General features: G+C 36.1%; 2 protein-coding genes across 3 annotated transcripts in view; one reads left to right on the top strand and one right to left on the bottom strand.

Moving 5' to 3' along the window:
• Positions 1-4,435: 4,435 nt before the first annotated feature.
• Positions 4,436-21,495, top strand: txndc5 (thioredoxin domain containing 5). The gene is made up of 10 exons (XM_042752397.1): positions 4,436-4,740; positions 5,743-5,895; positions 6,093-6,198; positions 6,348-6,444; positions 15,592-15,707; positions 15,833-15,919; positions 16,821-16,970; positions 17,662-17,744; positions 18,984-19,113; positions 19,819-21,495. Exons 1-10 carry the CDS (start codon positions 4,562-4,564, stop codon positions 19,939-19,941), a joined length of 1,224 nt encoding a protein of 407 aa, XP_042608331.1. The 5' UTR covers positions 4,436-4,561; the 3' UTR covers positions 19,942-21,495.
• Positions 21,496-21,605: 110 nt separating this feature from the next.
• Positions 21,606-27,810, bottom strand: part of bmp6 (bone morphogenetic protein 6) — a 46,058-nt gene continuing 39,853 nt past the window's right edge. The window contains exons 5-7 of one of the 2 annotated variants that reach the window (XM_019113090.2): positions 23,750-23,826; positions 23,473-23,583; positions 21,606-23,366 (exon numbers count right to left, since the gene is read on the bottom strand). In XM_019113090.2, coding sequence (XP_018968635.1) covers positions 23,217-23,366; positions 23,473-23,583; positions 23,750-23,826 — 338 coding nt within the window. In that variant the 3' untranslated portion in view covers positions 21,606-23,216. Of the gene's footprint in view, positions 23,367-23,472; positions 23,584-23,749; positions 23,830-27,810 lie in introns of both variants that reach the window. The other variant, XM_019113089.2, reaches the window with a different exon arrangement.

Below are 27,810 nucleotides of genomic sequence, written 5' to 3'. Positions count from 1 at the left end.
GTATGACGATCATTTTGACCGTAGTGGACCGATTCTCAAAGGCGGCACATTTCATTCCCTTGCCCAAATTACCCTCAGCCAAGGAGACAGCAGTTACTATAATTGATCACGTCTTTCGGTTACATGGCCTCCCGGTAGACGTGGTTTCTGACAGGGGATCCCAATTTGTGTCCAAATTTTGGAGGGAGTTTTGTAAATTATTGGGAGCGACGGTTAGCCTGTCTTCGGGTTATCATCCGCAGAGCAACGGTCAGTCTGAGCGGGCCAACCAGGATTTGGAGAGAACGTTGTGATGTTTGGTCTCCAAGAATCCTTCTTCCTGGAGTCAGCAACACTCTATGGTTGAGTACTCTCATAACTCGCTACCAGTGTCATCCACGGGCCTCTCCCCGTTTGAATATAGTATAGGTTACCAGCCACCTATTTTTCCTAGTCTGGAATCTGAAGTTGCGGTCCCCTCCGCCCACGCATTTGTCCAGAGGTGCCACCGCATGTGTACCAGAGCCCGTGAGACTCTGCTCCAAGTGAGGGCGCGCACCAAGGCCAAGGCTGATCACCACCGGTCTCAGCCTCCCGTATACGTCGTGGGTCAAAAAGTGTGGCTTTCTACCAACAACATTCCGCTCCGTTCCGTTTCTTATAAGTTAGCTCCCAAATTTATTGGCCCGTTCCCTGTCACCAAGATCATTAGTCCGGTGACAGTCTGCCTCAAACTACCTCCGGCGTACAGGAGGATTCATCCCCCCTTCCATGTGTCGTAAATTAAATCTGTGTTTTATTCACGAATTAACCCGCCCACCCTGGCAAACCCCCCACCACTCAACTTTATAAGAACATTCATCAAGTACAAATTACGTCCTAAAGACATTCCAATAACGTTGATGAAAGAACGTTTTCTATCAACATTATAAGAACATTCATGAAGTACAAATAACGTCCTAAAGACATTCCAATAATGTTGTTTTAAGAACGTCTTCCATCAACTTTATAAGAACATTCATCAAGTACAAATAAGACGTTCCAAACATTCATGAAGTACAAATAACGTCCTAAAGACGTTACAATAACGTTGTTTTAAGAATGTTTTCTATAAACTTTATAAGAACATTTATCAGGTACAAATAACGACCTAAAGACGTTCCAAGAACATTGTTCAAAGAACGTTAACAACATTATAAGAACCTTCCAAAAACATTATTTTAATAACGTTTTGTACTAACATTTACACAACTTTTAAAGAACGTTACTGAATGTTCTGGGAATGTTCCCTGTTAGCTGGGTTGCTCAGTGAAAGATTATTAATAGCCTTTCTTGTTGTCTAATTCTGGAAAGTCGTGGCCTAATGGTTAGAGAGTTTGACTCCTAAACCTAAGGTTGTGGGCAATACCACGACTGAGGTGCCCTTGAGCAACGCACTAAACCCCCAACTGCTCCCCGGGCGCCGCAACTTAAATGGCAGCCCACTGTTCCAGGTGTGTATTCACGGTGTGTGTGTATGTGCTCACTCCTGTGTGTGTGTGCACTTTGGATGGGTTAAATGCAGAGCACGAATTCTGAGTATTGGTCACCATACTTGGCTGTATTTCAACACACAAAAATCAATCATATTACTCTTCCACATTATATATATACACATATTAATAAAAGTGAAAGTGACGTGACATTCTGCCAAGTATGGTGACCCATACTCAGAATTAGTGCTCTGCTTTACCCATCCGAAGTGCACACACACAGAGCAGTGAACACACACACACACACTGTGAACACTTTTCAGTGGGCAGCCATTTATATGCTGCGGCGCCCGGGGAGCATATGGGGGTTCGATGCCTATCAAGGGCACCTAAGTCGTGGTATTAAGGTGGAGAGAAAAACAAACCCACAATTGCTGCCGGCCCGGGACTAACTCAGAACCCTTCGATTGGGAGTCGGCCATTAGATATCCCCCTCAAGAATGTGTATTTTTCTAGTTTATATATATATATATATATAATTCTACATTAATTTAAAAAAAAAAAAACTGCGCTGGTATCAGATCGGTATCGGCAGATATTCAGAATTTGTGGTATCGGATCGGGATTGGTTCTAAAAAAAAAATGGTATTGAGCCAGCCCTACTTTCTAACTTAATCTGCTATAATGACATCATTATTCACATGGCACAGCTGATTGGTTATTTTTGTATCAGTCAATGAGATTGCTTCTCAACATTCAAATATCTAGCTAGTGCTTGCTGTAGCATTTGCAGTGCGCTTCAGAAACCCTCCACCTTCCCCAGCTCCACCTGCACAGATCTGCTATGGGGTGATTTTATATATGTTATATGTGCAGCAGCAGTATTTCTTACATGCTCACAGCAGCATGTCTGTGGATGTATTGGAAGTACCAAGTCTTGGTACTTGCTCTGCCGCAGCAGCATAGCATATCTATTCCACAAAGTCCAAACACATTAACATACGGTTACGGAGTTTTGGTTAAGCATGGACTTTGCATTCAGCAGATATAGGTCTGTTTGTAAAAATCAGCATCTTGTTGCAAAATAATTAACTTATATCTTCTCAATGCTTTGACGAGTCAAAAATTCTGTTGATAACTTTTGTCATGAGTGCCTGGGGATAATATATGCAAACTTTCATGCAAATCAGACAAACAACTTAGAAAGAATTTGAAAAGGTACCCCTTATGTTTCCAGAGATATGGACCAAAATGCAAATTCACTTAATATAGCGCCACCTAGAGTCAGGCTGATGTGTGTCTGTGCACCTGAGTAGCGATGCATAATTGGTACCATCTTTATAGTCTCTGAGGCCCATATTGTTTTAGGACAGAATAATACTCAAGGCTTTTCACCTAGTACATTAGGTATCACACTGTAATGCCACTTTAGCTTTACGTGCCTGTTTTGAATGTACAGTATTTGTAAAAAACATGCAATCATAGAATAGTAATCCAAATAACTTTTCTGGAATATCTCTGAGAGGGGCTGATTGTTTACGCTGTCAATGTGATAAAGCCCATCCATAATGCTCACAAGTGGTCTGCAAATCAGCACAGATTGTTACTTTGTTATTAATTTAGGCCTACACAAAAAAGAAAAATTGTTTCTGCCCAAAATTAGTTCATAATCCATAATAACTATTCCAGCAGTGAAAAGTCCATCCCCAGTTCTTCTAACATTTAATATCCACTTCTGTGCATATTTCTGATTCAGTCAGACACTGGACAAAGCTAATTATGGATTTTTAGCTAAAGCACTGGTTTAAGGTTAAAAGGACTTAATGGGTTATTAACATCGCATTTGCTTCACAAAACATTAACTGATGAACTAGAGTGTGGAATCCTTATAGATTATTATAATATATTTTAACAGCTGTTTAAATTCTCATGGGTGGCACCCACTCATTGATTTTTTATTTTATTTTATTATTTATTTATTTTTTTTGGTGGACAGCTGTTGGGAACAGACTGAGTAGTTTCTGGTCACATCTGGGTCTACGAAGCATACATGAGCTTAAAATGACCAGAAACAGATAATTATGTGTAAGTGAAACGTTTTTAGTAAATTGGGTTAATTTAAAGGTATTTTATTGTTTTAAAGGTATATTTGTTTGCCTGCAACCACCATTATGGATAAAAAAAGAGAAAAAGGCCACACAAAACATTCCTTTTACTTTATTAATGTAGTTACAGATTATTGTGTCACAGATAAGCTATGTAAAGTAATTTAATAATAAATAGTATTGTATATAATATAAACATATAAATAAAAAGTGGCTCTTGAGAGGTAAATGGTGTTTTAGGTAAATTGCTTTATACACTTAAAGGGGTCCTATTATGCTCTTTTACAAAGTCTTGATTTTGTTTTGGGGGTGTACTAGAACAGGCTCTCATACTAGGTTTTTCGAAAAACACATAATTTTTCACATATTTTACATTATTACAATACCTCTCTCCCTAGTCTGGCATAAACGGCTCAAATAGTTCCTGTATCAAATGAAGGCCCGCCTTCTGGAATACGAGATGTGCTGTGATTGGTTAGCTGGGCCAGTGTGTGTTGTGATTGACAGCACTCGGCTCCTGGTCGGGAAATGTCCTGCCTCTTACCATAGCCAGTGTTGCCAACAAAATATTTGTTGTAGTGCAAACGACTCCTTCGTTGTAGTTTTTGAAAAGTGATTTCTTTTAACTAAAATATCTCCTTTCGAAATGGACTTTGAGCTTTGTAACCTTGCAGATCTTGTTTATGCTCAAACAGCAACATTACAGACTAACTAAAGTTGAAAAAGTTAAAAAAGCATAATATCACCACTTTAAAATTGTGTTGTGATAATGTGTAATGTCGAGAAAATAAGTGCATGTCTCTTATCAGCCGCCGTACACCGGTGCCCCGTCTGCGCAGCGTAGAGAAGGGCGCTTGCGCAGTCCACTGATCTACAGCTCATACGGCTCGTTTTCACAGCTCTGCTGGTCCGTGTTGGGATGTTGTAAAGATCAGCTCCATCTGTTAGCGGCTCACACACTCATTTAAACCCATAGCTCCGCTTCATTCACAGGCCTGCTCAGTTATGATCATGACGCCGTTTTTAGCGAGTTTTATTTATTTGGCGCTGTTATGTAACGTAAGTAGGATATGCTGTGATAATGACACAGAAGAGGATGAGCACGCCAAACACACATACACGGTGGAGATGTTCAATGATGCCGTCTCTACTGCTCCACACTTCGTCATGTTCTACGCGCCCTGGTAAAACTCAACACTCAGCTGAATATTTGCATTATATTGAGATGTTTATAAAATGGTAAATGCATTGAGATCAGTGCCGTTATGATGGTTCTGAGTTGAATTGCTGCGATTGTTTGAAGTGACTCCACTAGCCACTTTAATCTACAGAGACACTCGTTATAAAGTCAATTTTGGATGAAATTTCGAATGCACGTTCATATAAAGACACGAAGCACAGCATTTTGACATTAGAGCGATGATAAAAGACTTTGATAAAAAGTTTAAATTCCTGCAGTCATAAAGTTTTAGTGTACGTGGCAGAGCATGAACAGCCATGACATCAGACAGCACTTCCTCGTCATCGTTAAAAAAAAAGAAAAGGGTACAGTGATAGTACCATATGGTCTTTTAAACGTGCAGTGTTAACACTAGAGTTATTTTTAAGGATTAATGGTACCATGTTAAACCATGGTAATACCAGGACGTTTATATATATATATATATATATATATATATATATATATATATATATATATATATATATATATAATATAATATAATTTTTTTTTTTTTTTTTTTTCCTTACCACAGTTCTATATATGCAGTGGTATTACCATTTTTTCTTTGAAGGTATTCAATCAAAACACAGTACTTGAGCTATCAAAGTAAGAAAACACAATCTAGAAGTGATTCTAGACCACTAAACAATATTCTTGAATTAAATATACCATCACAATCTTTGATTTTAAACTGTATCCCTTTGTTTTTCTTCTGATTACTGTATTTTATACTTTTTTTTATGTTGTATGCATTGGTTAGAAAAATGTTAGTTTTATATTGAGAACGATTCACTAAGGCAGATTTTCACCTAAACTTAAAGCTAAAGCAAATTTAAGAAGTTGCTTTAGTTTGTAGTGGCTCATTGCTCTCTTATTTTATGAAAAAAAATGTTGTAATATGTGAGGGAATAATAAAGTAATAAATAGTATGATAAAAGTGTTTGAATGTGTTTGTGGTGTGCAGGTGTGGTCACTGTCAGAGGCTGCAGCCGGCGTGGAATGAGTTGGCAGATAAATATAACAATATGGAAGCTCCTCCAGTGTATGTTGTGAAAGTCGACTGCACAAAAGACACAAAGTTTTGCTCCAGTGAGCATGGGATCCGTGGATACCCCACGTAAGCATTATTGCTCTGTTAGTACTGTACATAACTAAAAAGGTGTTTCACTTATGCAGAATGCCAGTAAAATTATTTAGATGTGCAAAAACGTTTTATATGCATGATTTATAGTCACCTGACAGTCATGAGCCTAAGGTAAAATTACATATGGTTTGATTAATCATTGACTGACTAAGTTGGTGTATGTTTTACAGTCTGAAGTTGTTTAAACCTGATCAGGAGGCTGTAAAGTATCAGGGCCCAAGAGATCTGCAGGCGCTGGAGAGCTGGATGCTGAAAACCCTTCAGGAGGAACCTGAAGTAAGATCATAAACAGCTAAAACGACTAGAAAAAAATCTTATGCTTAATTTTAAAAGCACTTTATGAAGTACATGGTCAAGGTTTAATTCTAAAATGTCACAATATTACAGCACTCATTCTTATTTTGTCTTTCCCCATCTCATTCCAGGAACCCCAGACTGAACCTGAGCCTCCCAAAGTCCCTGAACCCAAACAGGGCCTGTATGAACTCACAGCCACAAACTTCAAATCACACATCTCTAAAGGTAGTAGCCCAAAACTATCTTTCAATCAATACTGAATGGTAGTAGTTGGACTGGGCGATGAAAAACTATATTATTGAGTCATGCTAAAATTTATGTCAATAACAATGATAAGCTCTGGACATTTTTACTCTTGTATAAATCTAACAGAAGAAATTAATGTGACAACAGCCAATCAGTGCTTGTTGTTAACAGGCTAACTCTGCATGTTCTGCGTAAATGAATGGCACGGTTTTGTCTGATACACAAACTCAAACGCACGTGATGCTCGTGGTGATTTCTGCATCTCTATGAGGACATGAACTTCAATCTCCTTTTTTTTTTTTTTTTTTCAAATGTTCAACTTAAAACAATAGAATAAGAAGAATAAGTTACTGATCAAATAAAATCAGTAATAACACAATGTATTTGTACTACAGTGGTGGCACAGAAGAACACAAAAGTGGCATGTATATTTACTAGCGTAACTAAATTTTTCAATACAGGGCTCTAGACTATCTTTTTGCACTAGTGCGCCTAAATTTTTTTCTTAGGTGCACCAGCACAAAAGTTAGGGGGCACCCCGCATCGTATTTAACACCGATTAAAAAAAAAAAAAAAAAAAAGAAAAAAAAAAGTGAACTTGTAAAACTGCGCTGTCCATATAGGCAGTATTGACTTGTAAATGATTAACTAACAATCTGGTCAACATAAAGTTCTTTATTTGAAGCACAATTCTACAAAAAAGGTAACTTACTGAAAAAGTGTTGGTGCTTAAAGTGCTTCACTGTGCTGAAATTTAAACTTCAAACATCTCAATATAAATGAAATAAAAAGAAAATCTAAATTAAGTGTTTTAAGGACTTCAAACTGAACATCTCATGGCTCAGTGTCTTATGGACTTTCCTCCATTGCAGTCACATGGCCCTCGGATGGCCAACTATTGTAGTTTGGCCTTCTTGATCTTTGGCTAAACCAGCTGGCCACACTCTCTCTAGCATCAAAATCTTCCAGACTTGGCCCCTCTACAGTGATTCTTATCAGATCTTCCACTGTGTCTGAATGAAGGGATGCTCTAGTGTCTGATTTGAACAGCTAAACGGTCCCTAAACAGCTAACACTACTGTTTCTGTTTGTGTGTTTGTTTACTGTTTGTATGTAATAGCAAAGTGATTATATTTCATTTTGTTTTTTTTATTAAGTTAATTTAGAAAATCTAATTTTTTGTTTGTTAAATATAAGTTTTAGTTGTATTTTTCTTTTTCTTTTTTTAAAGTAACGACCAAGCGGCCAGCGTTAGACAGTGAGCCTATGTTTGATCAATTTAGCCTTCTCAAATCATCACGACTCGCCTAAAATGGCAAGCTTGAGCCTATTGCATGTATTTGAACGGAGAACTGATAAATTGTGCTGCTGCTGGTGGGACAATAAAAACTGTTGAGTCACTCTTGACAGTCACGGTAGCACGGTCTTGTGTTGTTTCCACTAGCGCATTTTTTTTTTCTTTTTTTTCATCACTAATTGATGGATGTCTAAAATATAAAAGTAAGGAGAAGTCTAAAACAGGCAGGAGGCCTGCTCTGCGTCTGAACTATGACGTGAAAATTATCCAGAAGGCCGGCTCGAAGGGCGTAAAAAAGTCGGGGTCCGTTGGGCTCGGGCTGAAATGCAGGGCTCTAGTGTCTGTTGTTGAACCACAGGGAATCTAAGCATATTTCGCACATCTCTCTTTGTTAACACACCTGATTCAGATAACCAGCTCGTTAGAAGTGAGCTCCATGCATGAACTGTGTTCCTATTGACATGGTCCATACACAGTGTTCATTGCTCCCTACTCCCTGAGCAGGGGAGATCTGTTGAAGTTTACCTCACTTCAGAACATTCATTCACAGATTTGCGCTGCGCAATGTCTTCACACGCAGACAAGTGTGACATCATATACCTCTGTAAATAAATACAATTTAAATTCATGTCTCGCACACTTCGATGCACTTTGAATGGAACATATACGTTCACTTTGAACTGGAATCATGGTGGAATATCCTGTGATGTCCACTTCACAGGGCACTTACGTTCGAATAGAACAAACGTCTGAAGCAATAAGAGAAACATACAAAATGTGCAGAGAAGGGGGCGTGAAGACTGGAATTGAGAACCGCTGGTTTATATGAAGAGATTTCTTTGTTGTATAATTTTTTATTTGGGATTTGTTTCAAATTAGTTTTATTAATTAACATTTCATTTTCACAAAGAAACATGCAGCATTTTGTCTGAGAAATAAAAAAGGACACCTTTTCATTTATAATTTGTCTTAAATCTCATTTTGTAAAAAAAAATGTATAAAATGTATAAAGTTGTGCAGCGCGAGAGAGATCGAAATGACTGAGACGTAAGAATTGAAAGTGCAGAAAAGCAGCGCCTATTTTGTGCACAACTTGAACATACTACAACAGATATAGTTGTCAGTTGTGTGGATATTGGCAATATCATTAACAATTCTCATTTATAATCATTCATATGTCGTCTTCTTAACAAGATCTCAGTCAATGCTGTGTTCTGTTAATGCGTGAATTTCATTAGCCTATTTGAAGCGCACTTGCCGTCCAGTAATTGCAAAAACCTTTGTGCTTTACTTTTTAATAAATAAAATATCAGTTTTTTGGCGCTCTTTTAGTGCCTCAGTTCAAGTGGCAAGTAACCCATTTAAAATTTAATCTTCTTTAATCATTTAATCTTCCTCTTTACTACTATAGTACATAATGAACATGAATTAACATCAAAAGGTATTTTATAAGAGAGCCTACAGTACAACTTACTGAAATGTCTCGTGTAAAAGCTCATTCAGTGTTTCAAACTGCAGGAAACATGTACATTACAACGTAATATACATTTACCTCAGAATAACCATTCAGTGTCAATAAGCTCATCAGTCAGCTAGAAAAATAACTGTAAATGGGAGCATTTTGCTATATATATGCACTATTGCTTTTTAATATTTTGACATAACCTGTTGTCATGATTCAACTCCTCCTATAAAATTGCATTTTAGCCTACTAATTAAGAAAAACAGACTGGAAGTCGTACACTCTTAAAAATAAAGGAGCTTTTTTGGTTCCACAAAGAAACATTCAGTCAAAGGTTCTTTAAGTAATACGTCAAACAAAGTTCATTTTCATTCTTCGTTTGGGGGCAAAAAGAAGTTCGAAAAGGCTGAGCGACGGTATACTGTTTTCGAACATTCCGACACCCCCGCGCTGCCGGAGGCGGGGTGTAGATTAATGTAAACATAACTTGCGACACTCGTGCGTATCCCCTAAACACAACAACGATGAAATGAAGTGTAGGCAATCTATGTGTGAGACAGGCCCCAATGGCTCATATTATAGACAAAAGAATAATAATTAGCAGCAGTTCAGAGACAAGTATCATGTTTGCAATACAAAAGAACCATTATCAGTCCTTTATGGGAAGTGTGAATGTATCATAGTCTGTAAAACTTTAGCATGATGTGGAAAAAAAAAATACTGGAGTCAGTTTGTTACTGTATTAGTGCTCATTTTTTTTATTAAATGGGATAAATTGTTATACATTTTTATATCATGATCATGATTTATGTCATGATTTATATTTGATAAAAACAAAGGTTTATTATTGTATGTTCGTTTGGCATTTCATTTATTGCATACCCTTTAAATTTGCTTACTGAAAGAAAAACAACAACAGCAGCAGTATGGTGTAACATTTATTTGAAATACATGTATTTGGTACTTGCTACCTTATATATTTACTCTTTCCTTTCATTCTTTTCATGGCTTTGGAAAACTTGTCTCGGGTGTTTCTCTGAGTCGCTTTTTGCATAACTCCAGGTCGTCGACACTAAGCTTAGTTGCAATTTCTTTCTAGGAATTAAATGCTTTCTCTGAATCTTTAAAGTCTCCCCGTGAGCGATCGTACAGTTGCGGATATATCTGTGCCAGCTCAGCTGTTCGACACTCCAGTGTATTCATGTTGCTAGTGACTAGGAGATATTGTTCTCTCTTGCCTGACCTCTGTAGATTGAGAAATGAACCGGGGGGAAAAAATCGCACATCAAAGAAAGCAAGTGGAGCTTCAGAACACACCCACCGATTGTGTAACCGCCATGGACCAATCGAAACTCAAAGGTGTTTAGGAGCCAAAACGAACTCTCCCTGAAAGTTTGCTTTGGTCAGCTGTTTCGAACTGCCGAAACGAACTCAAAACAAACTTTGTTTTGGCCTGATTTTGTTCAAAATTGTCATATCAGTTCGTTCTTCAATTTCGTTTGAAGTATATCTGGGCCCCTCAATAACAACCTCTCACAAAACTAATAACAATCTTAATAAAATAACCTCTCCACAAAAAAAATTATAGTGAAATGTAAAGGTTCTTCAGATGTTAAAAGTTCTTTATGAATCTATTTAGACAAAAAAGGTTCTTAAATGGCATCGTGAAGCATCTTTATTTTTAAGGGTGTATGACAACATTTACAGGATGCATTGAGGACGAGCCCAAACTACACTCAGTGGCCAAGTGATGCTTATGGTCCATGATATTGGAACAGATAATGAACAATTTTTTGTGACTGTATATTTCAAGTTGGAAAAGACCTTTGGTTCCCACTTTAAGTGAACCTTAGTTCCCTTGTCATCTACAAGATGGATTAAAATGCTGATAAAGTCAAGAAAAGATGAGACCCTTAACACATGACAGTATGATTGAAATGTTAAAATGAAAAAAAAAAAAAAAATTATAATAATAAATAATAAATAAAACACATTTATTCTGTGGCACCTAAAAAAATTATTTGTTTTTTTCTTTTAGGAGCAAATGGCTCCTTACTCTATTTTTTTTGTTTGGAGCCCTGCTAATCTTTGAAATCATGATTGCATTACAGTATGTTGTTTTAAACCCTAAATATTTTACTTATAACTTCATTATATTATACTTATAACTTCATTATAATTCTTCTAATTATTTAGTTATTTGTAAGGTTAATTTAAAAAAAAAAAATATTGAAAGTAGTTTCAATGTAGCTAGCTACTTTTTGATAGTAACTTGTAGTGTAGCTAGCTACTTTTTCAGAAGGGTAGCTTGGATGTAGCTTAACTACTTTAAATTATGAGTAGCTTGTAGCGGGTCAAGCTACAGTTTCAGAGTAGCTTTTCCAACAGTGATATTTACAGACATTTAATGAGACTCAGAGGTGGCATGAGTGCAGTTAAATTCATAAATTATTGTTGAGATTGTTTTAAATATACAATGTTTAATATAGAAATAGTAAATTATTAAAAAAATAGTAAACTATTTTGCTGCAACAGCTAAAGTCTGTTTACACTGGACGTTACAAAGCGACCGTTGAAAAAATGTTTACATTTGTGTCAGTACATCATAAATAGAACGCAATCAGCAGTTTACTGTCGGAAATTTGTCGCGCCATGCCTCATTCAGTGTAGACCGCATAAGGGCCGTTCACATATCGCGTCTTTTGCGCACTTAAGTTCGTTATTTAAAATGTAGATGCGCAGCAGGCATGCTTATTTTTTTACAGGCACGTGCAGCATCGAGATAAAAACATTTACATTTTTCAGAACGCCGCAAGAGCACTGCGGGTCATATGACAAGAACCAACCAATCAGCTTCATCCTTTTTCGTAACAACTTTGAAAGCTCAGCCAAGATGAAGGAACAGCTGATCATAGCTGTACAGGGATAGCCATTTTTAAATAAAGGATATATCCATTTATCCTTTAGTGAAACTTCCGTGTCTTCATGGAGAGCAGGTCATGGTTGCTTAGCAATGGTAGATGCCTCCGGAGCGCAAGCGCCCGAACACTTTGGAAAAAACAGAAAGCAGCGCACCTAGCGTTTTCCATGCATTTTTAGCACGACATGTGAACGGCCCCTAATAGGTTCTATTGTATTTTGTCTCACCTCGCCGCTCAAGTCCAGTGTAGTAGACACAGTGTATCGTGGAATGTCACGGAATTTGTCAAACTTTAAATTAATTAATCAAAAGTAGGTGATTACACTTAATTATGGACTAGTATCTGTAAATATTAAGCCACAAAAAGACTATTAAAACAAAATAATGCAGGTTTTGTTTACTACACTTACTGAAGCATGCATAATTTCAGCATCTGCCGTCTCACTAAATGAGGACATAAATGCTCATGAAGTGACTCTCAGAGCAGTTTTGAAGATGTTGTTCATGTATTTAAGTTAAACTAGCCTCACATCACACAGAAATTTAAAGGTATTCATGGGAACCCGTCAAAATAAAAGTTCGATTTGTGCAGAGATATTGTTCAGTAGAATGTATAAAATACTACAAATAGCCTAGTACTACTACTAAAATTATTAAAACATTAATTTTTAAGGAATAATCACACATTTCTTCCATGTTTTAATGTTAATAGTAAATTCCTTTTGATTGCCAAAAAATAAACTTTTAAATTTTCAATAATTAAAAGATAGATGAAATTAATGTATTATGCCTTCATTTGATAAGCAGAAAAATGTAAACAAACAATACTGAATTTCTGAGAAAAAAATAAAATTCATAAGGCTATTTTAAGAATAAAATTGAATAAATTAAGTTGTTTTATGCATTCAAATGATTAGACATGCTACAATAAAACATATGGTGAGAAAAAATAAAATGGTTCATAAGGCCCTAAGCATGATTTGATTAATATAAATTAATTTAACCATTAAAATGGAGTCCAGGAAAATTGAAACAGAAAAAGCGGAATCCAGAAAAATTAAAACTGAAAAAACTGACTTTGGAAAAAAACAAAATGGAATTTGGGAAAAAATAAATTGGATTTCATAGGGAGCTAAACAGGTGAGCACACTCCCACCAGCAGACAGAGAGCATATGTCAACCACCTGAAACCCCACCCCAAAGCTGTAACCTAGGGGAAACTCATTTTTTCATAGTCGTACTGTTGAGGCCTGGGAAATGGGGGATTTCATTAAAAATCTTAGTGCTAAGAGCTGCTACTAGTAACAAAATCCTAAGAAAATTCTCCTCTTAAAATTAAAGAAAAGATCCTAGTAAAGAAAAAAGTAACCCTTAAAAGAGGTCTTAAGGTCCAAAATTGTTAAGAGTATGGACGAGGACTTTTGAGAGGCTTAAGAGTTTCTTTAGCAGTGGAGAAAATGTACGAAGCATGAAGAGGGAGAAGTAATGTGTTGCACACAATGTATGACAGTGAGTTAAGAAGACGCTACACATTGGATCGTGCAGGGATCATGTTTGTGACCGATCTCATTAGAGACACGCTAACATCTCCGACACCGCGCAGAAATGCCATAGTGCCAGAAATGGAAGTAATCACTACATTAACTACATTAACATTTTTGGCAACTGGAAAAATGTAACTATGCAGCAGTGATGATTTGGGTCTGTCACAACCTTCTATAAGCAAAGTGATAACACAAACAATTACAGCACTTTCAGAACCTTATTTTGTCGCTGTTCATTTCCTATAAAATACGTTTAAGTATGACAGCATGGTAAATAAAAAATAAAGAATATATATACATATATAATGTGAGTGTGTGAAAAAGAGAGGGTATGGTAAAACAGGAAAAATTGTAATTTCAAAGTGAAGGCTTATAATAGACCCTACTCTTAGAAGCTATCTTTTATTTCCTTCTTGGACAACCAACCAATCACAATCTTCAAAAGACTGTGTCATAGCTAGCAATGGGGTTAGCTCTGCCTCCTCACTGAGATACATGTTTTTGTCTTTTCCTCATTTAGACTTGCTCTCAGATTGGTCCTGAATCACTTTTAAGATAAGACTCCTACTTTGAAATTTTAAGCTAAATTAGGAGCTCTCTGAGAGGATTCTTAGAATCTTTAAGAATACGGGCCCTGATCTCCAGTGCTGCTCTCGTTTGATTTCCTTTGAGAAAAACTACCAACAATTACACACTGAAACCGAAAATAAATCTAAAAGACATTCACAACAACCCATCAAAAAAAAAGTTTAACTTGTTTAACTTGAAATTATGACTGTGTATTGAATAATTATAATAATAATAATAATTGAAAGAGTATTACATAACCAATCAATCAGTTTTTACAGTTATAGAGTGCTGTTGTGCAGCATCTAATTTGTAATTCTAAATTATTAACGTTTAATTAATTCATTTAATTGCACACCATTGTTTTATGCTACATTTGTATTGACTTATAAAACACAGAATCCTGGAAAAAAAATAAATTGAAAATAGAGCATGGGGAAAATAAAACAGATTTCATGCGGCTCTAAATTAAAAGATAGCTCTGTGGAGTTTGTTATATATATATATATATATATATATATATATATATATATATATATATATATATATATATATATATATATATATATATATATATATATATATATATAATGTGTGTGTGTGTGTGTCGTAGTAGTAGGAGTAGGATTCAAATTGTATTCTTTGCAGTCTTTACATTTAAAGACATCCGGTAATCACTTATTATGTGTGTATGTAAAAGATAAGACCTCCTGCATTTCCACAGTTTCATTGAGCACCCATCCAGGATTTTAATTGGGGTTAAGTTATTCCCATAATGATCTCTTTATGACAATATATTTGGCCACATAGTTGAATTTTGGTCTTGGCTTTGGTACAGATCCAGTCCTGTTCTCATACACCCTTTTAATGTTACATGTTCCATCCGTTAGCCAAATAAATGATTCCTGTTTGGAGGAGAGGCAGGAAATGATGCTCTGGCTTTGACAGAACTGTTTATGTTTCCCACCTTCAGATGTTGGAAGCACATGTTAATGATGTTGCTTAACCCTAATAGGGTGCTCACCAAAGGTTTTTGTTATACATCTTTATTTATTGTACACATCATGCTAAATTAATATATTTCCACATTTCATGGCTGTACTGTGTGTGTACATAATTCACGACGTTTCTTGTAACATCATATGGATGTGGGTGGCATGACTGTTGTGTAGATTGGCTGTGAGATGACACTGTAAATTCTCTTCTCTTTGTGCATAAATCTGCAGCCTGCAACACAGCCATTGATTAAAGCTGTTATGTTTTTGTGTGTTATCCTACTTCAGACATGGATTCTTGTTGCATTTTGAGGCTGTAACCCTGCAATTCACCTCTACAGGTTCTCACTTTGTGAAGTTCTATGCACCATGGTGTGGGCACTGCAAAGCCATGGCTCCAATATGGGAACAGCTCGCCACCAGCTTTGAGCATTCAGACAGTGTCAAGATCGGCAAGGTGAGAGAGGCCATTGTGGTTTCTATCGGGTTTTTTTTTTTTTTTTTTTTTTTTTTTTTTTTTTATATATATATACTGCAAACTGACTTCTGTTTTCTGATATTTACATATTTTGCTTGCTAAAGGTGGATTGCACTCAGCACTATGAGGTGTGTTCAGATAATCAGGTTCGTGGTTATCCCACGCTGCTCTTCTTCACTGATGGAGAGAAGGTAAGAAAATCTAGAGTGGCATAATTTCTTATGTATTAATGTGTATACATTATACTGTTCAAAAGTTTGGGGTTGGTAGGATTTTTTTTTTTTTTTTGTTGAAAGTCTCATACTCAAGACTGTATTTATTTAAAATAACAGTACTGAGAAGTACTACATTTAATGAACTATTTTCCCTTTTATTGTGTTAAAATGTAATTTATTCTTGTGATGGCAAAGCTGAATTGTCAGTACTAGTCTTCTGTGTCACACAAAACTCACTTAAAGAGTTATTTAGTATAATTTTGCCAGAAAAAGTTTTTATCATATGTTAATGTAAAAAAATCTTGTGTAATATAACTTGTTTGTTTGCTGGTTTTTATTGTATTTGTTATTCTTGTATTTTTTGACTAGTTTTTTTATCATGAAAATAGCGTAAGATGCCGACATGGCATTTAATAAAAATATACTACTACTCAATGTCACGCGATCCTTCAGAAATAATTCTAATATGCTTATTTTCTTTTTATCATCGATACTGGAAGATTCTTAATCTCCTGCTAAAAAATTTTATGGGAAATGCGATGTTCTTCAAAAGAACATGTAGTCATTATTTACTGCCCCTTTTGATCAGTTTAATGTGTCCTTGCTGAATAACAACAACAACAAAAAAAACTTACCCCAGATGTTACCCTTTTTTCTTTTGCTTTTCAGATATTCTGTTACTTTTTCAATGCTTCCCACATCCTCACAACCATGAACCATGCACTATTTTTCACTTGTAAAATTATAATGTTCCCATATAAGCACATCAAATTGTATCTAGACGTTATGAATTAAGAATGGTAATAAAAGTCTGATAGTGTTCATAGTGTTTGCACTAAACAATAACAGTAACTGTGCACATGCTGTGTGTTTTCAGGTTGATCAGTACAGAGGAAAGCGTGATCTGGACTCATTTAAAGAATTTGTTGATAATCACGTAAAAGCTGCTGAATCTAAAGATGAACCTGCGAAAGAGGAGGAGCATGCTCACGAAATCCCGCCTAGTGCTGAACCTGAAAAACAAGAGGTGGGTGTCTGTTTTAGTTTTCACACAATACAAATTGTGTTTGCAGTTTCCTGCTTGGCACCAGAGAGATCTGATTCGTTTGTGTGTGTGGGCAGATGTTTGAACAGCGAGCTGCAGAATTTGGCCCGTAGACACAAATCTGCATCTTGAAACCGAGGTAGTAATTATGGGCAGAGCAGCTATTTCCTCCTGCTGATGCAAATGTGCATGTGTGCGTGCGCGTGGGTTGGTGGGCCGGAGTGGAGCTTAAAGAGCTGTTATTTTGTTTTGTTAATTGGCTTTCCTGTCTAAGCTTGTCTTTTATAAAGGGATTTTGGCTGGCTGGAATTGTTGGATGGCTTAATAGTGTCCCTCAAGAGCTCCGTTTCAGAGTTTTAGTTTTTTTTGTTTTAGTTGGAGGATTATTTTAAAAGATTGTAAACCATTTCTGGTGCCTTTGAGATGAGACCTTGCTCTTAAACAAATGTTCAGAACTGGTGTTGTAATTAAGGAAAGCATCCAGTGAGAGGTATTTAGACTTCAGCAGGATATGATCACCTGTGGAGATTCTCTGGGGGTTTTACTAGGAGTATGTTCTGCCTTGTGACACATCAGTGCTATAGTGTAATTGACACATAAGTTAACAAGAAATATGATATAAAAGTTAAATGCGTCTAACATGTGCTGCCACTCATTGTTTTTTGTTTCTCAGTCTAATGTTCTGGTATTGACTGAGAGCAACTTTGATGAGACTGTTGCCAAAGGACTCTCCTTCATCAAGTTCTACGCTCCTTGGTAAGTATTAGTGGGGTTTCAGTTCACATTTCACATTGGTACTTTATCAGTAGTCTAGTGGCAGGTGGGGCTGTCTGATGGTTAGTTTTTGATCTTTTGATCTTGGTTAGTTTTTCATCTAATATTTTTATTGCAGCTTTATTTCAGATGTTTTTTTTAGATAATAACCCTGAGCAGCATTGACATTGTAGCGATTTTAATGCCCTTTTTTATTTGTTCAGTAAGTCTCCTAAAGTCTTCCAGTATTTTTTAGGATGTGCTGCCTTTGGTTTAAACTCAATTACCAATTATGGCAATAGAGTTTAGAAGTGATTCATTTCCACAAATCCATTTTAGTACTATATTTATACAACTTTTTGTAGTATGAACCGGAATTTAACGTGTAATTAAATTTTCAAAAACACTACAGTCAGGCTATTTCTTTTTGCCAGTAAAAGTGCGTCTAAAAGAAGCCAAAGCAGGACTGAGTAGAGAGATACTAAAGGTGAAAAATCTGACGCTGTTACAGAAAAATCCCATTTCTCGGGATCCCATTTGTCAAGTAAAATTAGAGGACCAAAGCTAAATATTATATATTAGACTTAAAAAAAAAAAAAAAAAAAAAGATTTTTCTTTAATGCCAAAAATCATTAGGATATTAAGTAAAGATCATGTTCCATGAAGATATTTTGTAAATTCCCTGCCATAAATATATCAAAATTTCATTTTTGATTAGTAATATGCATTGCTAAGGACTTCATTTGGACAACTTTGAAGGCGATTTTCTCAATAATTATTTTATTTTTTATTTTTTTGTACCCTTAGATTCCAGATTTTCAAATAGGTGCATCTCGGCCAAATATTGTCCTATACATCAATGTAAAGCTTATTTATTCAGCTTTCAGATGTTTCAGAAGGGTAGAAAATGATCATTTATATTTTAAACAGAGGAGTTGAGAGTAATAAAAATTTTTTTATTGTAGAGTAATCTCTTATGTGTAATTATCACAAACATTTTGATTCTCCATCTCCTTTTAATGACCCTTTCAAGCTATATTGCCAAGTCCTGCGCAGTGACAGACGCGTGTGTTTGTGTGTATATTCAATTGCGCGCACACAGTGTCCTCCCCTCCCCTATCTGTTCCTCTTATCATCTTAATGTTTCCTTAGTGGGTGATCAAAAGACCCGCCACTCCCTGATTGGCTGAGCTTATCCTCTGTTGTTCAGCGACTCACGCAATGTGTGTTCGTGTATTTAAGGTGTGGTCACTGCAAAAACCTGGCCCCTACCTGGGAGGATCTATCTAAAAAGGAGTTTCCTGGTCTGACTGATGTGAAGATTGCTAAAGTGGACTGCACCGTGGAGAGAACGCTCTGCAACAGATACTCTGTGAGTGCAGCTCAATTAGTCTGGATCTCAGTCACATTTTTATTCCCTGATGGGCGGCAGCGAGAATAACAAAGCAGCTTTTTCTGTCTACAGTGAATGGAAAATGTAACAAATGTTTTTATACAGGTTTCAGTTTAATTCCATCTAATGATTCTAGTTACAAATCCTTCCTTTATTTTTTTTTAAGTACTTTTGATAAAGCAAAGTCCTTTTTGTTTTTTTATTAAGTGCATACACAATAAAAAGTGCTGGTTTTTATTAGTTTTAATATTTAGATCTGATAATTTTAGCTGCTTTTTGCCTTGGAAACTGAAATTGCGTTAAATTATAAACAAACAAACTGAACCTCATAACTAGACTGATTTGGAGCGCTCTCCGCATGGTGTGACTCAATGTGACCAACTACTTCCATCGACATTTTGAAGTGTGTATCCTATGCACACTTTTCTATCCCTGAGTTGTGAGTAGCAGTAAGCAACTAAACTGAAGCAGGTCACATAACAAAGCCAACATGGTGGATCTAGTCTAGTACATCCAGATCGTGTTTATGCAACATAACATACAATCATGCTACACATACTTTTTTTTTTTTCACGAATTTGTTCCAAATCAAATAGCTACTCTGAAAGGATGCATTTTCGTGTTTAATTACTACACACAATCTAAATGTATGTAAATATTTGGTTATTGTTCTCTTTACTCTAGGTGCGTGGATACCCAACTCTCCTGATGTTCCGTGCGGGGCAACAGGGGGAGGAGCATAATGGAGGGCGGGACTTAGAGAGCTTGCACAGTTTTGTTATGAAGCAAGCAAGAGATGAGCTGTAACTCCTCCCTCTTTTTCCACAATACCATCTACATTTACCATACAGGCAAATGGACTGCTTTTTCTTCATTTCTGTCCCTCACCTGCTAGCGAGCACAATCTTTTCCACATGATAAAATGTGAATGTACATGATTTCATCTCGGATCAGTTGAGACTATTAGCGATTGCAACTACAGACTTTTGATTTGACCCTTTCTCCATTAAAATAACAGTAGTATGATTTAAAAAAGATCATTTCATCATTTAAGGTGCCTATTTTGTCAGTTATATTTGAGGAAATTCAGCTTAGTTTGCTATCAGCTAAGAAAATATGACCTCAGGGAGATCATGTACCATTTAAAGAAAACAATGACATGCACCTGCTGTGATTTTCCTTTTTTTTGTTTGTTTCATTCAGTGTAAAATACTATATGATACACACTTGCAAACAGCACTTTGACCATGTACATGGTTTTTCTGTTGGAGTTTCAAACGTTTAGGTTTTGAACTGGTTGTATCATTTAGAAGATTAAAAATTATGAAATAAACCAGACTAAGGTAGTTTGTTAGCCAGACTGGGAGACCTGCTTAATCCAGCCAAGACCAAGATGGATTAGCTGGTTCAGAAGGTTGGCCGTAATTATCAAACAAGGCCAGTCTTAACAAGTTTGCTGGCCAGCAAACCACATTAGGATGGTTTAAAATCTTTGGTTAATTTGTCTTATAAAGCTTCTTAATATTCTTATAGGCATATGAATGGGGTAAATACATTTAGACATATCCCCAATATTCCCATTATGTAATACTTTTTTTTGTAATTTCTCAACACTCAGAAAAGTAAAACAATGCAAAATAGAGAATTTTTTGCTGTATAATGACGGTTTATGGAAATATGGTTTACTTGCAGTAAAGGTTGTAAAAGGTTAAAGCATTTATGGTACAGTATTTTTTTTTTTTTCTTAGATTATTCTGCAGATGTGGCTTTTTATTTTCCCCATGTAATTTTTTCTTTAAGTTTGTCTTTTAGACTCACTCTTCCTCTTCCTCACTTCCTCTCTCTCTCTCTCTCTCTCTCTCTCTCTCTCTCTCTATCTCTCTCTCTGTAATTCAGTCTTGATGGTTTTCACATGCAGTCAACCACTTTTTAATATTATTAGTTAACTGCTTAAAACACTTTGTGATGGTGAAATTCAGACACTATCATCGCCTGGTATCATTGCTTGAAGAATGCTGATAGAATTGTATGTGTTCTCTGATGCTCTCCAGTGGTTTCATTGATTTAAACAAATGTAATTTACATTTTTCCATTCAAATATTCCCACACTGAGATGTTTATTTTTCTCTTTCACTGGATCTGAAAGAGAAGGAAGGGAAAAGCAATCAGAGAAACCGCATATATTCAGTGAAGTCTTTATGGGAGGCACATGGTCAAGGCCAAACTCACTGAAAAATGCAGTATTTTTGTCCTGTGTGAGAGGGGTACACGCACTGCCTGGGGGTTTTTGTACAAAAAAAAAAAAAAAAAAACAGGCATGTTGTAACAAATTTCATAATAAAATGTCTTTTTCCAAAAATAGCAGATTTTAATTTTTCCTTTACTTTTGTTTTATGATCTCTGTGCTATATGAATCATAAAAAGAACAATAAATAAACTGTAAAATGTACAAGTATTTACACACAAGCTGGTTGAGACGTAAACAGCAGTTTATGGGAGGTATGTGATATAACTAGAAATAGGAGTTGGAAAAAAAATTACAATATTAGGAAAACTGTTATACTTTTACTACCCTCAAATTCAATTCTTGCGGCAGAATTTGAATACATAGAAGCCTACTGGCAACCAACAGTACAACTCAATACCATAGTGATGTGGTCAATGTCAATGTGAACCAAGCAGTCAAGGTTTGGCTGGAAGGCATGGTCCTGTTGGCTTATTGGGGTCCTGTGCCAGTGAGATGAATGGAAATGCAAACAGCATTAAAATTTGACTAAACGTAACTGAATTTAGTTTCAGTATTGGTATAAAAATATAAGCAATTTTCGGTTCCCAAATTACAAAGGGCAAATACAAAATATATTGCTACAATGCTGATAATAGACCTGTGTTTCCTGTCCAATAAGAGTTTTGTACCATTCAATGGCTCACAGTGGAAAAAAAGGATGTACAGCTGCATTTCAAAAAATGTTTGACAATAAATAGACATGAGATGGTGGAAAATATACAGCCCATGTGAGTATGATGGCCCAGAATACAGCTTAGATTATTAGTAAGTCCTCGTGTATTATGGGAAGTTTTGGATGTAAACCATCCAAGGTGCAGGTGTTGCAGGGAAATTATAGATCTGTGGTGTCAGACGGCATCAAATAACAGTTCCATCCTTGGAATGGCAGCATAATGGTTCCGTTCTTTGAGTTCTGTTGAAGTGTGTAACCACTCGCTCTGACTCACAGATGCAAACCACAGGTAGTGCAGAGCAAATATTGAGAAACTTAAAATAATTTGATTTTTGAGACCTAAAATAGAGTCCTGTGGGTTCAAGTGACTTCATCAAAAATACACAAAGCAGTAGAAAGTTTCCTGTTCTGATTTCTGTGCTTTGGGACACAGTAATTTATAAGTTTCCGAACTTAAAGGTCATATGATGAGGAATCAAAGTTTCTTTTGAGATAAAAAAAGCTACAGTAACTTTCAGAACTCAGACTGTCTATTTATATCGGGGAGGAAGTTCCTGAAAGTTGCAAAAAATCATTTGTTCTGAACTTCTGGAACTTTCAAACATTAGAAAGATACAAAGTCTAGTCTTAAAGGCACAGCAGCAAAAAAAAGTATCCCGTTTAATTCCAAGGATCAGAATGTGGGTGGAGAAAAAAAGTCATAAAGAAATGATTTGTTCGTAAAACAAGTAGACCTTGCTTAGAAAATGAATTTTTATAATGTTATGATGCGACCCCTTTAAATATTTGATAAGTGAAACACAATTTTAAATACAGACTGCATTTTAGCTCATAATTTACATTTTCTTTGTGTCTTTGTTTTAGACTTAAGGCATCAAGTTCATTTTCTGTTTATAGATTCACATGAACATCCTCTTGGCAGTTTGTAGGATCCGAAATGTCACGAGAAATGGCCGTGTTTGTAAAAATGAGAAGCAGCAAACTTGGATCCACCGTCGAGACGTTCTCTCACTTTTTTTCTTTCTTTTTATAATGCTTGCTTTTCGCATCTGACTTTATTTCGTTTTGTAAGTCCTGTCTCTGTGGTGCAGCGGTCGGGCAGGGCAACACATGTCCCTTGTGTCAGTGGCAGCCGCATGCACGCACCACCATGTTCTTGTATTTTTTCAGAATGACGTTGGAGTTGTCATCATAGTAGAGCACGGAGATTGCATGCAGTTTGGTGGGAGCGCAGCATGGCTTTGGAACGTTCTCTGGATTCATCAGATGGACCTGAAAAGTGGAGCAGGATATTTTTTTTATACTCAATACTGTGAAATAAACTTTAAAAATACTATTTCTGTTAGGTCTGGTATTTATGTTATAAAGCAGGACTCACCAGTGTCTGTACTATAGCATGATTAGTAGCATTCATATGGGCGTTTAGGGGAAAAGAGCATTCTCCATCACAGTAGTTTGCTGCATAGCCCTCAGGTGCAATAATCCAGTCCTGACAAACACATATATTTAAATCAAAAGGGATGCTCACGCTAAAAAAAGATTAAACACTCATTTGGGATAATTATTAATAATTTGTTTTATATCCAATTGACCAATGAAGGCTGATCCAGTTTGAAATTTGGAATACTGATTATGCAAATGTTCTTCGTCTTTACCTGCCAGCCCAGTTCTCTGAAGCTGACGTACAATTCGTGCTTTCTGCAGGCGGTCTTCTGATCACTGCTGTTGAAATCTGCTATATACAGAGAAGAGAGACATTAACATCTGCTAGGTCAGAGTATAACATACACATTCATTTTTATTTTATTTTATACTTACAGAGTCAAACTGGCTTAAAGGGATCCCTTGTGAAAAAGAAGTGTGCTTAATTGCAAGGCATATTATAAATGCACTTGCAGATATAATAAAATAAATACACATTTAAAATGTACTTTGTAACAATGTTACTGTATATGTTGAAGTTAAATATTGGACTTTCAAGTACATTTTAAATAATGTTTTAATAGTCTTTTGTTGCACTTTAAAGAAGTACACTTGTTTTGTTGTGTTGACTAACATGCTAAAGCACAGGTAAAGTACTTGATTATAATTTTAACTGTAACTGTGAGTTATTTGAAATTACAGTTAAAGTTAAATATTTTAAATATTTAAATAACGTCATTAAGGTATGAAGATATGTGTAATTACAAATATAAAACCATAAATGCTTGGTCAGTACATCCAACAATACACTTAGTAGACAAAATAACATTTTAAATTTACGTCTAAAGTTGTTCCTACATAAGTGGGTCAAAAAGCACTCTTACGTTCAGCTAATTGCATTTAATATACATTTTAAACTATAATACATTTTCATTTAATTGAAATTAACTTGCAATCAAGTGACTGAAAACAGTACACTGCAGTATATTATTTCCATAATAAGTAATCATTATAAAAGAACCCAAATTGCAGAATGACAGCCTCACTTTTTACCTTCATTGCATACAATGAAAATAAATAGTGACTGAGGTTATATTTTTAGCCTTACATTGTCTTTGATCTACATGTAAGAAAGTCAGTCATACAGATACAGAAGGCATTTCTTGCCAATCAGTTGAAAAGTATTTGGTGTACTTTTAACCAATAAGGTGCCTTAAAATTCCATAATGCAAAGTTTGTCTTAATGCAAGCCTGCTAATCCTGTCAATGTCACAACACATTTGCTGTGCAACATAATGTGCCCAATACGTCACTGTTAACAACATTTACAGTTTGTTTCAATTATCTGTGCCGCCCCACCCTTGTGTCCTGTTAGCTGCATGTCAGCAGCAGGTAGGTTTGGGTTTTCTGAAGGGGAAGGTCATCTCTGGCACTGACTCTTGCTCTGAATTCAAACTCTGACACATTCTTTCCAATGGTGTGCTCATATGCACTTTTTTTTTTTTTGGTAATTTTTGCTAAGTGCAGTGGAGTGGGAGAGGAGAGAGAAAGCTATGATATCAGTCCAGGCCAGCTGCAATCCCTTCCTGTTTTTTTTTTTTTAGTTCCCTTACCAAAGAGCAGCACTTTGCCCATCTATAGATCAAGACATGCCATTCAAGACAAGTAGTTAGAAGAGGTGCCACCTCTATAGCATTCGATCAAACTTACCCCCCAATCCCATATACTGTACAATACACTTTTGCCTTTTCTGAGAACGTACTTGCTGTTACACTGTTTGTTTTCTTTTTAAACAAGCTGCTGAAGCCTCCCTAATGAAACCATACTGTAATTCATTACTGTAATGACATTATGATGTAAGTAAATTTAATTTACTGCTCTTGTAAAACAAATTAAAAGGATATGTTGATTCAACATGACAATGAAAATCTGTCATTTAATACAGCTAAGAAAAGCAACTGATAAATACACCCGTTAGAATAAATGTTAATAGAATAAGCTTTAATTGTGTATTTAGTAATGTACAGATCTTTTTTTTTTGTTTTTTTTTTTATAAACCTGCTTACAGTACACACAATTTGTTCCCCTAAGTTTGTACAATGAGCTCACATTTGCAGGAAACACATTTTTAGGACATTAGATGGAAACCGCTTTAGGGGGGTGTCTAAATTACACTAGATTATGAAAGGGGTACCCCAGGGCTCAATACTTGGCCCCCTTCTCAATATACACAATAAATGCAACTTAGCCAGCCTGGCAATTCCACGAAATATCACAGTCCATCTGGGGTCAATAACACTAACAGCATCCAAGTCAGTCAGGAACCTGGTGGTAGAGTTTAATGAAGAGCTTAACTTTACCCACTACACTGCTATGACTGCCTAGCCAGGCAGATCTGCATTCTTCAATGTCACCAAGATCTGATCTCTCCCCTTGTTTAAACCCATTGCCATTTCAAGACTGGACTACTGCAGTGCTTTATTAGGCAACCTTCCAGCTAGCACAATGAATTCAAATGATCCAGAATCCAGACCAGTGGTACCATCACAACCGGGCACCTTTCCAAAACATTCACACCAACATGTTGGTGAAATGATCTTCGACACTCCACCCGAGCAGCTGAATCCCTCACAATAAGACACAGCACTTCCCTGAGCACTTGATATGCAACCATCTACACTGCAGAACCCTTTGACCCTCACAACACTTACTGAACCCTCAAAGAATACTGTTCCTCTGTTGGCACCACACTATATCTTTACTTATAGGTGGCTTTGAATAAAATGATCTGGTAAATAGTTAGAGTAAATGAATAAGAATCAAAAACCAGCTACAAGACATTCTACAGATGCAAATGAATTATAATATTTACACAAAGACTTTTTTTGTGTGTGTCAAATGTTACTTGATAATGCAGAAAGACAATGGTTTAATTAAAGCAGTGGTTCTCAATATTAAGATTTTCATTGCATATTTTCTGTGTTTAAATTTAATTTGATTATCTTTGAAATAAGAGAGCTTTTTCAAAATAACTGATAAAATTTTTCAAATTAAGGCAAATTAAACATTTACAAAAGGGACGAATGTCATAAAATGGGGAAACCTATATTCAGCTAAAAAAACTTTCCTTAAACATTGTCTATGAGTAATGTAGAGTAGAAATTAAGGCTGTAACCGAAACCACATGGCGAGTGTGTAGGCACATCTCTGAGGTCATTCTAAGTACTCAACAATCATCCAATGCTAAGGTGTTTCCCACTTTCTCCTTTATGAAGAAGGTTTGTTCAGTCCACTGTTGATGCAACTGGTTGGCAAAAGATTCCTGGTCCTAAAGCCGTCATTTTATTTGACCAGTAAATTTTCATTTTTGCACCACAGCCAAGCAAAGTTTGTCCAAACAATGAAAGACAAGGGCAACCTCTTTAAATGTGGTCATAATTTCTAATGATGCCAATGGTAAATACTGTTGTAAATACAAGTAACTATTGTAGTTTACAGTAATTTTCATGGCTGAAAGAGTCAAATACATTCCGTATTGACTGCCGATTATTTTAAATAATTTCTTTTCAAACTATAGGTACTGAGTTTGAAGCTTGGAATATAGTGTGAATCTCTGGTCTTTTTTAGCCCCCAAAATAAGACCCCTTCTTGTATTTCTCTCACTCTGTCTGGCAGGACTAGGGTAAATATTTACTGAGATAAATCCGCCAGCAGGAGTGGCCCCCGAGCTCTCCCGAGTGGCCTTTTAGTCAGTCCCCCAGGGGTCTCCTTCCTCTCTGATCCAGAGCAGTGAACCTGTCTTACACAGACCCCCAACTGCGACATTTATAGTCAAGAATGTTCTACACCTAACCACAGGCCTGAGAATGAGGCCAAACTACAACCCAAGAATGGCAGATTTTGACACACTAGTTTCACAAACACACATACATATGGGAAGCTGACATCCTGTGGTGTGACATGCTATACTCCATCTATTTTAAACAGAATTTCATACTAAGAATACTGCACTTTTTAAAATAGTTTGTCCATTTTCTTAAACGGGTTGATCTCTTGAAACCTTAAGAACATGTCTGGGTTATATTTCTCTCCAAAAATGTAAAGGCAAAAATAAGATATATTTCGCTATATAAAAAAAAGACATTTTTAGGATCAGTCCTTACTACCAATAATATTATGTCGTAGTTTCTACTTTGTCTGGACTGCATTCATCACTGAAAATTATGAGAACTATACACAAACACTGTAAACACAGGATTTATAATACTAATGGGTGTAAGTGTTTTATTGATTG

The sequence above is a fragment of the Cyprinus carpio genome, chromosome B24 (genome assembly GCF_018340385.1).
Source record: "Cyprinus carpio isolate SPL01 chromosome B24, ASM1834038v1, whole genome shotgun sequence".
NCBI classification, from domain to species: Eukaryota; Metazoa; Chordata; class Actinopteri; order Cypriniformes; family Cyprinidae; genus Cyprinus; species Cyprinus carpio.
Note: the sequence above shows the minus strand (reverse complement) of the source record. Positions and strands in the feature narration are given on the sequence as shown.